At 36.6% G+C, this 16,089-nt stretch overlaps 1 protein-coding gene across 1 annotated transcript in view; it reads left to right on the top strand.

Annotated features, from left to right (window-relative positions):
• The first annotated feature begins 3,680 nt into the window (after nucleotides 1-3,680).
• The window catches only part of snx2 (sorting nexin 2), a 33,250-nt gene continuing 20,841 nt past the window's right edge, over nucleotides 3,681-16,089 (top strand). The window contains exons 1-3 of the mRNA XM_062998904.1: nucleotides 3,681-3,873; nucleotides 13,583-13,697; nucleotides 15,336-15,478. Coding sequence (XP_062854974.1) covers nucleotides 3,760-3,873; nucleotides 13,583-13,697; nucleotides 15,336-15,478 — 372 coding nt within the window. The 5' untranslated portion in view covers nucleotides 3,681-3,759. The remainder of the gene's footprint in view (nucleotides 3,874-13,582; nucleotides 13,698-15,335; nucleotides 15,479-16,089) is intronic.

Below are 16,089 nucleotides of genomic sequence, written 5' to 3'. Positions count from 1 at the left end.
TTCCATTGATCTATGAGTATTTCCCATTAAAGCAGCTAGCTTGGTTCTGGAGGGCTAAAGAATCTCTGGCTGCCAGTGAAGGCCCCCCTGCCTACGTCTCTAGAGAACAGTAGAACCAGAAACACATCATTTAGGCCAGTGTTCTTCCATCCACCTTATTTGTTGTGAATAGCAGTTCATTACGGCAAGCCAGACATGCAGTGCGTTGTCATGGATCAGTGGCACGGTTCAGCTTGTTTGCAATTTAGTCGCTGGTCACATGAGGAAAAAGACGGCCTTCAGGACCTATAACCGAATTCTCAAGCGGTAAAGTCCTCGGGTCACAGTAAAGTGTGGGGAATACAGACATTTCTTTCCTCTTTGTCCTGTTTCATTGTCTGGAAGTGCTTGTAATGTTAACATTAGGTCTGAAAGAAGACAGATGTAACCTATTCTGAGTTTCATCACATCACTCAGCCCATAAAAGAAGAAACAGAAATGTCTCAATGTGCCATATAAAAGACCATAAAACATGGCTAAGCTATTTCCAGTATTCAGCTAGACAGTTCTGAAAACATGATTTGCCTTCAGGAGCTTGTTATACACGGCATCACTTTTAAACATCATTACTATAGCTGCAAGTACAGTGTGTAAACCCTTGGAAATTACACAATGTGCTGCAGTAATTACTTAGTAATAAATTACAAATGAATTACTAATTGCAGTATGATCTTTATCCAAGACTTCCCAATTGCCTCTGTTAGTCCCACTAAATGATTTTAAATTAAACAAAAAATTATGGTGTATATACAGTAGCCAAAAATATGTGGGCACCCCTCTTAATCATTGGACAAGTGCATCCTATCTACAGTAAAACATGGAGGATCTATAATATTGTGGGGCTAAAAACTAGGTCTGCACTGAACAATATGGGTCCTACAGAAAGATAATGACCACATCCAAAACCACCAAAAGCACACGTCCAAAAGCAGACATCCAAAAGCACACAAGAATGGTTAAGAAGGACAAACTGTTCTTTTTTAAACTGGCCAGCAATGAATCCTGATGTCAATCCAATGGAAAATGTTTGAAGAGAGCTGAAATCTGCTACTGGGAAAAGGAACCCTGCAAATATTTAAGAACGTTAGAGAATTGCAGTGGAGAAGTGGAAGAAACTACCAGCAGACATGAGCAAGAAGCTCACAGATGACTACAAAAACATATAGACCCTGGCATTGTTGCCAAAGGTTGTGAAACCAAGGATTAGGGAAGACTGTCTTTAATCCTGTCCATGTTATATGCTATGTTTTTTCTTTCTTTATTATTTTTTAAAATGACTGTACATACATTGACAGGTCAACTTTTTTGTGTAATGTGGTCCGGAGCACACGGCATCCATTTTTTTTAAATTCTGATTCATCTGACCACAATACACGTTTCCACTGTGTGACGGTCCGTCCTAGATGCCTCCGAGCCCAGAGAAGTCAACGCCGCTTCTGGACATGGTTAAAAGTGGCATTTGTGCATGTAACTCCATATTGTAGAGCTTGACAAAGGTTTGCCAAAGTAATCCCTCACCCATGTGGTTATATCAGCTATTGTTAAGTGGCGGTCCTTGATGCAGCGCCGTCTGAGGGATCGAAGATCACTGGTGTTCAGCCCTTGGCCTTTACGCACTGAAATTCCTCACAATTCCTTGAATCATTTAATGATATTATGCACTGTAGAGGGAGAAAAATGCAAATCCCTTCCAATCTTTCTTTGAGGTACATTGTTTTTTGAATAAACATTTCAATAATTTTCTCATGCATTTGTTGACAAACTGGAGATTCTCTGATCACCTTTGCTTATTAAAGACTCAGCCTTTCCTGGATGCTGTTTTTGTACCAAACCATGATTACAATCACCTGCTGACATCACCTCATATGGAATCACATCATAATTTAGTTTTTCACCCCATTACTAGCTCTAAATTGTCCCAGTCCCAACTTTTGTGAGGAACACTGCATTTTTATTTTATTTGCACTTTCCATACTGTCCCAACTTTTTCTGATTTGGGGTTGTATTTGGATATCCTATATACACATTCAAATGATATAAAGTGAGTACATATCCACTTATTTCTGAAGATTTTGGCTTTTTTAATACTAAACAATCAAGGGTGCCAATAAATTTGACAATTAAAGTGTGTATATAGCTTAAAACTGAATGAGTCCAGCATGTGACTTTGAAGTTGTAATGCTATCTTGGTATCTTTGGGTGTTGTGTTAATGACTGATAAGTAGAAGGTTGTTTAATAAGTAAATTGTGAATACAGGGGACAGAGTTATCAGTACCAACTTACAAATACAGTTAGGCCACAGTTTTGTTAAGCACGAAAGGAAGTTTTTTTCATGCACACAAATATGATTAGGAAATGAATTATTTTATTAAAGAAAACTAAGGGGTACAATGGAAGAGAATTATGGATTGTTATACTGTATATCTGACTTCTTTCCATCAGTTAAACATCAGTTAAACATAATTGTATGTGCTCTTTTTATAACTGTTACTATAAACATTTGTTCTCTTTTAGTCATCGTTTTGTCACCTTTGCCTGTGTGAAGACAGGGGACTGTGTCAGGGATTTTGTCCCCTTGATAAGATATCACATTGGGTCTCACCACCCCAGGCCAAGCCAACTCTACAAATATAACCATGCACAGAAATAAATGCCACAGTGCACATACAGTGGAATTCACTTTCTGATACAAGACTGATACCCTCTACAAAAAATCTGATTTATAATGAATAGCTTGCTAAAACTTTGACTAATTATTTTGAAGATAATTAATTTGCTTAACAATAAATAATGTCAGCAGAGCAAATGTTAGTCTATTCACTATGGACTAAGTTAACAGGTTTAATTCCCTCGCTTACAGAGTACACCCACCATTCTTTGCAAAAGAAAATTGGGTGAAATACTGCCCTTTATTTACTCTCTCCTGTCTATTTTTGTAGCTTTCTGATTTGGCAACCAGATATTTCATTAGAATGAGACATAATGCTCCACTCTTCACTCAAAGTTTACACTTAGCAAGTATACTTCACGCCTGGTTTGAGGATGGACCAAATCACTTCATGTAAATAGAAAGATGGGAGGGGCAATAAAAAAAGAAAAAAGTTGGTTTTGAATGTAATATATATTATTAATTATACTATTAAATTTTAAATAAATATAAAAAATAAAAAAAGGCATTTTTGAAATCATTTTAGGGCCCCTGGTCAGTCATAAGACCTCAGAATCATTCTAAAAACTGCCCTGTGTGAGGGAATCTTTGTGTGAATGTGTGTGCATGTGTATATGATTATTAGATTGGTGTAAAATAATAAATTAATCAATTCACCTCACTTGCATGACTGTGGGAGAAAGGTACCGGACTAGTTATCAGAGGGTCGCTGGTTCAAGCCCCACCACTCCCAGGTTGCCACTGTTGGGCCCTTGAGCAAGGCCCTTAACCCTCACTTGCTTAGACAATATATACTATCGCAGTACTGTAAGTCGCTTTGGATAAAAGTGTCTGCTAAACGCCTTAAATGTAAATATTTTTTGCCAGTATGACCGCGGTTATAACGGATGAATAACAGACTGGTTTGTGTTTGTGGGCGGAGCTTATTTTCAATGAAAGCGCCACAAATGTCATAAGACTGAATTGTTCTTGTAGATCACATGACAGGCTGGGAAGCTCCTGTCTCAGAGCCCAGAGTTTTCCTTCACCGTTATTAGTGCTAGAGCTGAAGATGGCGGAGAACAGGGAGCCTCCACCACTGGCGGCAGAAACACAACACACTGACTTTACAGAGGTGGAGGATGGAGAAGATCTGTTTACCAGCGCCGTCACTACAATAGAGCAGGTAGGAGCTGTTACAGCTAGCCTGCTATACTCAAACCCTGGCTAGCATAGCCGCTGCTCCTCCAAACTCCACTGACACGCTGCTGACGGCTCTGAAGCTTAACATGGACATGCATTTTAAAGGCTTATTTATGATTAATATGAATATGCATTTAATAACAACGAGCGTTTGTTATTACTGTCTAGTCTGTATTTCATTGAAATGCACTAGCCTACAAACATTCTATTGCGCATGCGCGGGCTGTACAACTGACCAGCCAGTATGAGCTTGATGAACGCAGGACAACATGCAAACAAATGCGATTTAAATAACTGTTTTAAACATGAACTCTAATATGATCCTTTTTTGTTATTGTACAATTCAGTGTGCAAATACTTTGTGGAACAGCTCACATTCTGTTGAAGAAGTAAACGTGCAAATTAAGACCAGTTTACTGTAAACATACTTTGCCTATGTCAGCATACACCAGTACTAAATACTCCAGTACTAACTTGTATGCCAAATACTGTATGTACACCATAAACTGTGTATTTACTATCTTAACAATACTAACTTGTATGCCAAATACTGTATGTACACTATAAACTGTGTATTTACTATCTTAACAGTATTAACTAGTATGCCAAATACTGTATGTACACCATAAACTGTGTCTTTACTATCTTAACAATACTAACTAGTATGCCAAATACTGTATGTACACCATAAACTGTGTCTTTACTATCTTAACAATACTAACTAGTATGCCAAATACTGTATGTACACTATAAACTGTCTTTACTATCTTAACAATACTAACTAGTATGCCAAATACTGTATGTACACTATAAACTGTGTATTTACTATCTTAACAGTATTAACTAGTATGCCAAATACTGTATGTACACCATAAACTGTGTCCTTACTATCTTAACAATACTAACTAGTATGCCAAATACTGTATGTACACTAAACTGTGTATTTACTATCTTAACAGTACTAACTAGTATGCCAAATACTGTATGTACACCATAAAATGTGACCTTACTATCTTAACAATACTAACTAGTATGCCAAATACTGTATGTACACTATAAACTGTCTTTACTATCTTAACAATACTAACTAGTATGCCAAATACTGTATGTACACTATAAACTGTGTATTTACTATCTTAACAATACTAACTAGTATGCCAAATACTGTACGTACACCATGAACTGTGTATTTACTATCTTAACAGTACTAACTAGTATGCCAAATACTGTATGTACACCATAAACTGTGTCTTTACTATCTTAACAATACTAACTAGTATGCCAAATACTGTATGTACACCATAAAATGTGACCTTACTATCTTAACAATACTAACTAGTATGCCAAATACTGTATGTACACTATAAACTGTCTTTACTATCTTAACAATACTAACTAGTATGCCAAATACTGTATGTACACCATAAAATGTGACCTTACTATCTTAACAATACTAACTAGTATGCAAAATACTGTATGTACACCATAAACTGTGTCTTTACTATCTTAACAATACTAACTAGTATGCCAAATACTGTATGTACACCATAAACTGTGTCTTTACTATCTTAACAATACTAACTAGTATGCCAAATACTGTATGTACACTATAAACTGTGTCTTTACTATCTTAACAATACTAACTAGTATGCCAAATACTGTATGTACACTATAAACTGTGTATTTACTATCTTAACAGTATTAACTAGTATGCCAAATACTGTATGTACACCATAAACTGTGTCCTTACTATCTTAACAATATTAACTAGTATGCAAAATACTGTATGTACACCATAAACTGTGTCTTTACTATCTTAACAGTATTAACTAGTATGCCAAATACTGTATGTACACCATAAACTGTGTATTTACTATCTTAACAATACTAACTAGTATGCCAAATACTGTATGTACACCATAAACTGTGTCTTTACTATCTTAACAGTATTAACTAGTATGCCAAATACTGTATGTACACCATAAACTGTGTATTTACTATCTCAACAATACTAACTAGTATGCCAAATACTGTATGTACACCATAAACTGTGTCCTTACTATCTTAACAATACTAACTAGTATGCCAAATACTGTATGTACACCATAAACTGTGTCTTTACTATCTCAACAATACTAACTAGTATGCCAAATACTGTATGTACACCATAAACTGTGTCCTTACTATCTTAACAATACTAACTAGTATGCCAAATACTGTATGTACACCATAAACTGGGTCTTTACTATCTTAACAGTACTAACTAGTATGCCAAATACTGTATGTACACTATAAACTGTGTCTTTACTATCTTAACAATACTAACTAGTATGCCAAATACTGTATGTACACTATAAACTGTGTATGTACTATCTTAACAGTATTAACTAGTATGCCAAATACTGTATGTACACCATAAACTGTGTCCTTACTATCTTAACAATACTAACTAGTATGCAAAATACTGTATGTACACCATAAACTGTGTCCTTACTATCTTAACAATACAAACTAGTATGCCAAATACTGTATGTACACCATAAACTGGGTCTTTACTATCTTAACAGTACTAACTAGTATGCCAAATACTGTATGTACACTATAAACTGTGTCTTTACTATCTTAACAATACTAACTAGTATGCCAAATACTGTATGTACACTATAAACTGTGTATTTACTATCTTAACAGTATTAACTAGTATGCCAAATACTGTATGTACACCATAAACTGTGTCCTTACTATCTTAACAATATTAACTAGTATGCAAAATACTGTATGTACACCATAAACTGTGTCCTTACTATCTTAACAATACTAACTAGTATGCCAAATACTGTATGTACACTAAACTGTGTATTTACTATCTTAACAGTACTAACTAGCATGCCAAATACTGTATGTACACCATAAACTGGGTCTTTACTATCTTAACAGTACTAACTAGTATGCCAAATACTGTATGTACACCATAAAATGTGACCTTACTATCTTAACAATACTAACTAGTATGCAAAATACTGTATGTACACCATAAACTGTGTCTTTACTATCTTAACAATACTAACTAGTATGCAAAATACTGTATGTACACCATAAACTGTGTCTTTACTATCTTAACAATACTAACTAGTATGCCAAATACTGTATGTACACTATAAACTGTGTCTTTACTATCTTAACAATACTAACTAGTATGCCAAATACTGTATGTACACTATAAACTGTGTATTTACTATCTTAACAGTATTAACTAGTATGCCAAATACTGTATGTACACCATAAACTGTGTCCTTACTATCTTAACAATACTAACTAGTATGCCAAATACTGTATGTACACCATAAACTGTGTCCTTACTATCTTAACAATACTAACTAGTATGCCAAATACTGTATGTACACCATAAACTGTGTCCTTACTATCTTAACAATACTAACTAGTATGCCAAATACTGTATGTACACCATAAACTGTGTCCTTACTATCTTAACAATACTAACTAGTATGCCAAATACTGTATGTACACCATAAACTGTGTCCTTACTATCTTAACAATACTAACTAGTATGCCAAATACTGTATGTACACCATAAACTGTGTCCTTACTATCTTAACAATACTAACTAGTATGCCAAATACTGTATGTACACTAAACTGTGTATTTACTATCTTAACAGTATTAACTAGTATGCCAAATACTGTATGTACACCATAAACTGGGTCTTTACTATCTTAACAGTACTAACTAGTATGCAAAATACTGTATGTACACTATAAACTGTGTATTTACTATCTTAATACTAACTAGTATGCCAAATATGTACACCATAAACTGTGTCCTTACTATCTTAACATACTATTTAGTATGCAACGTGGAAACCAGGCTGTGTAAAATACAACGTCCTGTGAGAGTAAAAGGCTTTCAGATGACACATCTGGAAAATGAGTTAATAAATGCCAGACAAGCTTTTTTCCTCTCTTTCTTTCTCCACATGGTTTATTTTAACTTTAGTTTTCATTAAGGACAGCTAACTTATACAGTCATGGCAGTGTTGTGTTCTTTTTTTAACTAAATGGTTGAAACAAACGTAAAAAGCTGAAAGGACTGCAGGGTCAAATGTAATACTGAATCGCCTAGACCAGGTGTACATATGACGCAGTCTACAGTCAATTGAGTTTTACATTGCCATCAGCTTATGCCTAGTTCACACTACACGATTTTTGCCTTGATTCGATAGAAACTCGACTCTCATGTGTGAACTGCTCAACAACTCGATCCGAGCAAGAGAGATATCTTAGCTTGTCAAATATCTGGATCTGAGTCGCACAATTGGCAATGAGTGCCAGGGCCAGTGGTAGCTCAGTGGTTAAGGTACTGGACTAGTAAACAGAAGGTTGCCGGTTCAAGCCCCGCCACCACCAAGTTGCCACTGTTGGGTCCCTGAGCAAGGCCCTTAACCCTCAATTGCTCATTGTGTTCTGCTCATTGTGTAAGTCGCTTTGGATAAAAGCGTCTGCTAAATGCTGAAAATGTAATGTAATGAGTGCTATGTCGAACAGCCAATGAGAATGCAAGACACGGGGTGAGGGGAAACGCAGGAGAGCTGTAAAAAGGTGGGACAGGGGCGTAATATAGTTTATATCAGAATACATCAGTACACACACAAGAGTTAAAGTATTTCTGACCTTATCGTTCTCTACAAAACACCAACGTTGCATTGCAAAAAATATTTATTAACCTCCAACTCACTATAGAGCAATCCATACTGCTCATGTTGCCAAATCCACTCAGATTCATTTATTTTTTCTCCTTGATTTTATACTGCACATCAGCGCACAAACTTTGATCGCTTGCTACTTGTTGACGTGCGTTTTTCGACGTGGTATCATTAAACCCCTCGTCACTTCTCGCGTTTGTTTTCGTGACAGAACGTAGTTTGGGAGACCAGAGAAGCTCGCCTGCGATTCCAGTTGGTGATAGATGGTGTAGTGTGAAACTCTCGATCGCTGATCAGTCATGTAGTGTGAAAGCCACACCGATTTGAAAGACTCCCGATTACAAGAGATCCAGTCGTGTAGTGTGAACTTGGCATTAGGGGCTGCAACTCCAGAAAGACGCCCCTGATCTTAAATCAGCACCGTAACATTTGGCTGAAGTTTGTTGCTGAGTACAAGAACAAAAGCGGTTCAGCGATTTCATTCATGCTTGTATCCACTCACATATCAAAAGCAACTGCAGGAATCATTGAAATCTCAATGCTATTTAAAGTTTAACTACTTTTTTTTTTCTTTTTTTTTTTTTATACAGTTGGCTGTAGTTCACCTGTAATTTCACCTTCATAAAATAGCAGTAGGCAGCTGACAGCAGCAGCTAGCATGTGACAGTCTTAGGTTTTGTTGGTCCCGTCATCATCTGGTTTGCCAGAATTGACCACATCAGCAGTTCTGGGACAGAAAAATGTGAAAGGAAGGAAGAGCGGGAGGGGAAAAGTTCAGAGGTGAAAGTTGTGTGTGTTTTGCTTATTTAGTTAATAACACCTATGAGCCACAATTTTAGCTAGTGTACAATTTCTTACAAGTATTATATAATGAATCTGAGCATTATTTATGACCGTTATTAATAATTAATGCATTTGAATGCTGTTCTGTGAGACCTCTGTTCAGTGTTATATTGTCTGTCAGGTTACACCACACACATTACATTCTTAGATGCATTTTATTATTATTTTACAACCCCAAATCAGAAAAAGTTGGGACAGCATGGAAAATGCAAATAATATAAAAACACAGAGTTTCTGAAGATCACAGGCGTTCAGATTAAGCTTGCACCCTTGGCCTTTACGCACTAAAATTCCTCCTGATTTCTTGAATCGTTTAATGATATTATGCACTGTAGAGGGAGAAATATGCAAATCCCTTCCAATCTTTCTTTGATGTTTATTGTTTTTAAACATTTCAATCATTTTCTCACACATTTGTTGACAAACTGAAGATCCTCTGATCATCTTTGCTCATCGAAGACTCGGCCTTTCCTGGATGTTGCTTTTGTACCAAACCATGATTACAATCACCTGTTGATATCACCTGTTTAAAATCACATCATTATTTAGTAGAGATGGGGCGATCGATCGACTTTAAATCGATATCGGCCGATTTTCAATCAAAATATGCTATCGACGATCGGACGATATTTCCCAAATGTAGCCGATCCGATCACTTGATATATAAAGATCATGTTAAGCTTAACAGCTCAGTGAATTGATCCAGACTTTGCGCTACAAAACACGAACCATCACATCACCATTCATCAACCATCATACAGAAACCATCATGAAAGCTCGTCACGACCTAAAATAACAGAATTAACGTTGTGCATCATACATACGATGCAATTTTGCTGACTGAAATATTTACTTTAAAAAGATAATTCAACCCGGTCACATCTGAGTCGATTCCATCAGCACATTATTCAAACTCGTGTTCAGTTTGGTAACTCGTAAGTGGTTCTTGCTTTTGATGTAAATGAGAACAGAAACGTTACAGAGCCAATCAGAGGCAAAAGTTTATTCATTACCAAATTCGTTAGTTCAGGATCATCTGCTAAACTTTTAGGGTAATCAGAACTTTTAGCTCCACAGACGGAACGAGTCTGACTCGGTGACCGCTCTGTGGTAATAGCGGTTTAATTAAGCTTTTTAATGAAGCTTTTTAATGTAAGAAAGTCACACAAAATGTTCTGTAGTAGCTGGTGTTTATTTAAAACCACAGCATTTATTAATAACAGTAAAAACGGAGAGAGAAACTTACGCATCACATTCGACTCCTGAATCAGAATCATTTAAAGCGACACTGTGAACAAAGCGTTTTTTTAAAGAAACACACACACGCTGTTGCTTTCGGTTTATCTTCACTGTGAGGCTCTTTTTAAGTTTTTTTCAGACTAAACTGGATAACATTAAACCTGTGTGTGTGTGTGGTCAGTTAGACTCATAAGATATGTCTCCTGTGGGTGAAAAAAATAATTGTTTGGTTACTTTATTATTTACTGCTGATTTTGCGCTAAAAATTGCATGTCATCCCCCCCACCCCCCACCCCGATCGAAATCGACTATCGGCCGATTGCCCTGAAAGGAGATCGGAGATCGCAATCGATGCCAAAAAACCCGATCGGTCCATCTCTATTATTTAGTGTTTTCACCTCATTACTAGCCCTAAATTGTCCCCATTCCAACTTTTTTTTGGAATGTGTTGCAGGCCTGAAATGCAGGAATGGATGTTTATTAATAAATGAAATGAAGTTGAGCAGATAAAACATGAAATATCTCAGGTTCATCCTGTCTGCAATCAAATAAAAGTCAAAGTAAATGTAAGGAACACTGCATTTTTATTTTATTTGCATTTTCCACGCTGTCCCAACTTTTTCTGATTTGGGGTTGTAAATATTTCAGTATTCATATTTTTTCTTCATTTTGACAACCGTTCTTTAAAATTGTGCTTATTGTTTTTTTAATTATTATTATACTGCAAAAGTCAAAATGTAGATATGCTACATTGACATTCAAACTTCCATTGCACATACTAACCTGAATTAACTTGTGTTGCCTAATCGTACAAAATTAGATAATTCTTATTTTGCATCGTCACCTTTAATAAATAATCCGTGTCCACTATACTGTACATGCATGCTGCAAGTCATGGGAAATCTTTACAGCAAAAAAGTTCACTGATTTACCAGCAGGTAATACTGGGTGAACATTAACTTATCTCTTCAATTCTTCAATAGTGAAAAACCAGTACAGTTCACATTTGGAAGGATTTTATGAGTACATTATAACTGTAAATGTTTTTCAGACTTTTTTTTTTTTTTTACAGCAGAGAGTAACTGTGTACAGTAGATACAGAGACTTCAAACTAATTTATTTTAGGTTATCAGCACTTATGTTATGCATGTGACATAAACTTTCAAAATGTTTCATGTCTTGCCACGTGAGGTGATACATTAAAAAAAAACATAAAAGGCCATTTGTTTGTTGATGTCCATCTTCATTTTCAACTTTTCATTATTCCCTCCACATTGACTAAAGCCCCAGTTCCAGCTGAAGAAAAAACAGACTCAAAGCGTAATGCTACCACCACCATGCTTTACTGTAGTTCTTTTGGTGATATACTGTGTTGTTTTTGTACTTTTCTTTGAGTGATAACTTACAACATTGAGATCCATTTGAGGCTCTTTGTGGACTGTAGACTTTGTCTGCTTTTGCTGTAGAGTTTTAGTTTAGTTTGTTTTTCAAGGTCACATTAAATGTAAAAATATTTATGAATTGGTTTGTATTTGTTTAAGTTGTTATATTATATAACCTGCCATTATATACGTATATATATATATAATTTTAGCGTGTTCAATTACCCGATTGCATCATGCTTCCTCTCCACCAATGCCGATCTCTGCTCTGATTGAGGAGAACAAAGCTTACCCACGCCCCCTCCGACATATGGACAGCATGCCGTATGCATTTTTATTACCTGCACTTTGACGAGTGCAGTGCAGCTTAGATTTGTGTATGGAGGGACACACCCTAAGAGCACTTTTTTCTTATCTCTGTGCGGGCGCCACCAATCAGCCAGCAGAGGTCGTAATTGCACCAGTCATGAGAGATAGAGACCCCATCCAGCTTAGTCCCGCCTATCTGAACAACAGGCCAATCGTTGTTCATGTGGCCGCTCAGCCTTAGCCGGCAGGCAGAGCTGAGACTCGATACGATGTATTCATGATCCCAGCTCTGGTTCCAGCGTGTGTTTTTACCGCTGCACTACCTGAGCGTCCTATAACCTGCCGTTTTAACTGGAGTGTGTAGAGTCTTAATTTTTAGAATCAGAATCAGATTTATCAGCCAAGTATGTTGATACAAAAAATATATAGATTATTTAGGGACAAGCTATACACATGTATGGAAATGTGATTCAGTTTGAAACTATTACAGCATTAGATTGATCACCTATAAACATTGTTTAGCCTTTCCTTGTATTTGATTAATTATCAATATGAACTGCTTTATTGTTCAGATATTTAAAAGCAATTCATTTATCAAAATAATTATACAAATGGTAAAACAGTTGGTATGTCCATTTATATTATTTATGTTGTAATTAATGCTGTTGTAAATGTACTGTAACAAATTTTCGATAAGCCTTTGATAAAAATGTTAGATTCATTTGTTCAACATACTTTGACAATCAGGATCAGTGAGATTCCAAAGTATCTCACCAGACTCGGCTGGAATGTTTTGAGGAAGCAGCTTGTTTTTTTATTATCAGTCTTTGCACGGTCTAACAAGTACGATTCTAGTATTACAAAAAGATGTAATAGCTGGAACAAAATAATCATAATATGGCATACAGAGTGAACTCATGCAGTCTGCAATGTTTGTGAGGCAGCAACAAACCAGTGTGTAAATTCTGTTTTAGGGTCATTTGATATCTGCTTGGATGCTGTCACTGTAGACTGCTAGGCTAATTACTTTTGGTTACCCTTGGGTTACCTTTCCAACTAGATCCACTTGTATTTTAAAAGCTGGTTTGTGTGTGAGTCTCTTTTTTGTCAATCAGCACTTCCAAGGCAAAAGTATCATTAAAGGCAATTTAGTGACATGGTAATAATATAGATATGTTTTTATTTCTTGTTATGATTAGCTGAGCCCAACATCTCCAGAGCCAGCCAGCTTGCCTGCAGAAGATATCAGCACAAACTCCAATGGACCCAAACAAGAAATATTACTAGATGATGACCAGGAGGACCTTTTTGCTGGTATGTAATTTGTGGTTTAACATTAGATCTGTAGAAAGACCAAAGAAAGATCTGTAACTGATCAAAGTGCAAAATGATGATTTTCAGTGTTATCACTGACCAAATTTAGAATTAGATTAGAATGAAATTTTAAAACAAATCTCACGTTATATAAATAAATGAATAATAAATGACTAAAACAAATAAAGTATCCTCACATAAATAAATTTGGCTGGACAATTACGAACCTGGCAACCCTGTAGTGACGTCAACCAGGCGAGGTGAATAGCACCAGTGCCCTCTGCTGAATATCGATTAAAGTGAATATCGATTCATCTTAAATGAATAACCGATTCGAATCGGCACATGTGCACCGATTTTTAACTGTCTTGTGCTGCTTTGTTACATCCCTAGATATGATACTTTAGCTGATCAACAGTCTGTGTCTGACATTGTTGGATTCGCCTTTAATGGCTGTATTTGTCTCTTTAAAATCCCAAGACAACTTGAATGGAACGCACCAACAGACAATAAACTACACAAGATTCACCCCAACGTCAGCTATAAACCAAAAATAAATTATGGAAAACGTACAGACCAAGTTATCTACACTAGATGTAGAATAGGCCATTCTAAAGACTTAGGCTAGAGTCCGAGTCTAGTCACGAGCGGCCAAAATCCTGCTTACCTTCCAGATGCTATTAAATTTATAAGCGTGTGTCCCATTAGGAATAGAATCCGTTATTTTGTAAATGTGCTTATAATTAAAAACCTCCAAACTTTTCCCGGTTGTGAAGTAAAACCCTAACTTGATTGAAAGCCAATCAAGTGTTTCATTGACATAATCTGTGTAACACTGCAAAGTAAATACATGCAAATAACAGCATTTCTTACTAAAAATTAAAATCGGAAGGTCTGATTGGTTTAGAAAGCGGTTCTTACAATCATTAGCGTGGGCGGCACGGTGGCTAATTGGGTAGCACTGTTGCCTCACAGCAAGAAGGTCCTGGGTTTGATCCCCAGGTGGGGCGGTCCGGGTCCTTTCTGTGTGGAGTTTGCATGTTCTCCCCGTGTCTTAGTGGGTTTACTCCGGGAGCTCCGGTTTCCTCCCTCAGTCCAAAAACATGCAAGTGAGGTGAATTGGAGACACTAAATTGTCCATGTCGGATTATATACATATATAAATATAATTGTCACACGTAACTAATGTTGCTGACTTTTGCTGTCCACAAGTCATTTTTTGCGAGTCACGAGTCGAGTCCGAGTCGAGTCCGAGTCATTTGAAACGAGTTTGAAGTCGCTGTGTGACTTACGTGCTACTCTCAGACTTGAGTCCCCATCTCTGATATATAACCACTGTGTAAGCATGGTGTAAAGCATGTAAATACATAAATATTTCATTAGCCCATGAATGTTGAGTGTTAGCACAGTCAGGTAATTAATTATGCTCTAAAACAGGCATCTGGTGTCGGCTTAATCGCTTTTTTGAGATTTTGAGATTTCCGCACACATTCTAACAAGTCAATCAAAGATTAAAAACTTCATTATGTCACAATAACCTTTTTAACTTAAAAATGATTAAATTGTATGATTTGTTCATTGTCACCAAATTGTTGCATACAGTTCTTTTAAACATACTGTATCCTTTTATTACTGTAGAAGCCACAGAGGAGGTGTCACTGGACAGTCCAGATAGGGAGCCTCTTTTGTCGGATGGTCCATCTCCAGCTATCACTCCAGTCAGTCCCACAGTCATCATCAGTCCAAGAGTCGACTCCTCCATGTTTGAATCTCTGGATGAGGTAATTAGATTCTTTTGATATGCAATATTGGAAATAAATAAAAAAAACCCAGAATGAATAGTAATCGTTATGGTACCGATGATTTTTTATAATTTACAGTATATTAAACTGTTATGTTAATTCTTGCTGCTTTGTAGTTCCTTTACTCGAAATCTTTGTAAGCTTTTAGCGCACACAAAATGCAGTTCCCTGCCTGATCTCAAATATTTGGCTTTATCTGAGAGATAAATAGCTTGGTTTTTATTCCTCTGATAGTCATTGCCTATTACAACCAATTAATGGGTTGTTTCCCGTATTCCATTGCTATTTTCCTGCAAAGGTGAGGACTAGCCTGTACTTTAAGACACATCGAGCACATTTCTATGTAGTTGATGGGAATGTGATGGAAGGCAAACTGGTTCCTATTTTAAAGGTCGAGGTTATTTTTGCATGTGTAGAGTTGCAGAAATGGAAAAAGAACTTAATATACAGTATAGGTGAGCGGAACAATCCAGTCAGGGCGGCATGGTGGGTGTGGGTAGCACTGTCGCCTCACAGCAGGAAGGCCCTGGGTTCGATCCCCAGGTGGGGTGGTCCAGGTCCTTTCTGTGTGGAGTTTGCATGTTTTCCCC

The sequence above is a fragment of the Trichomycterus rosablanca genome, chromosome 7, assembly GCF_030014385.1.
Source record: "Trichomycterus rosablanca isolate fTriRos1 chromosome 7, fTriRos1.hap1, whole genome shotgun sequence".
Lineage (NCBI taxonomy): Eukaryota > Metazoa > Chordata > Actinopteri > Siluriformes > Trichomycteridae > Trichomycterus > Trichomycterus rosablanca.
The sequence above is the reverse complement of the archived record's forward strand: the minus strand, read 5'-3'. Positions and strand labels throughout refer to the sequence as shown.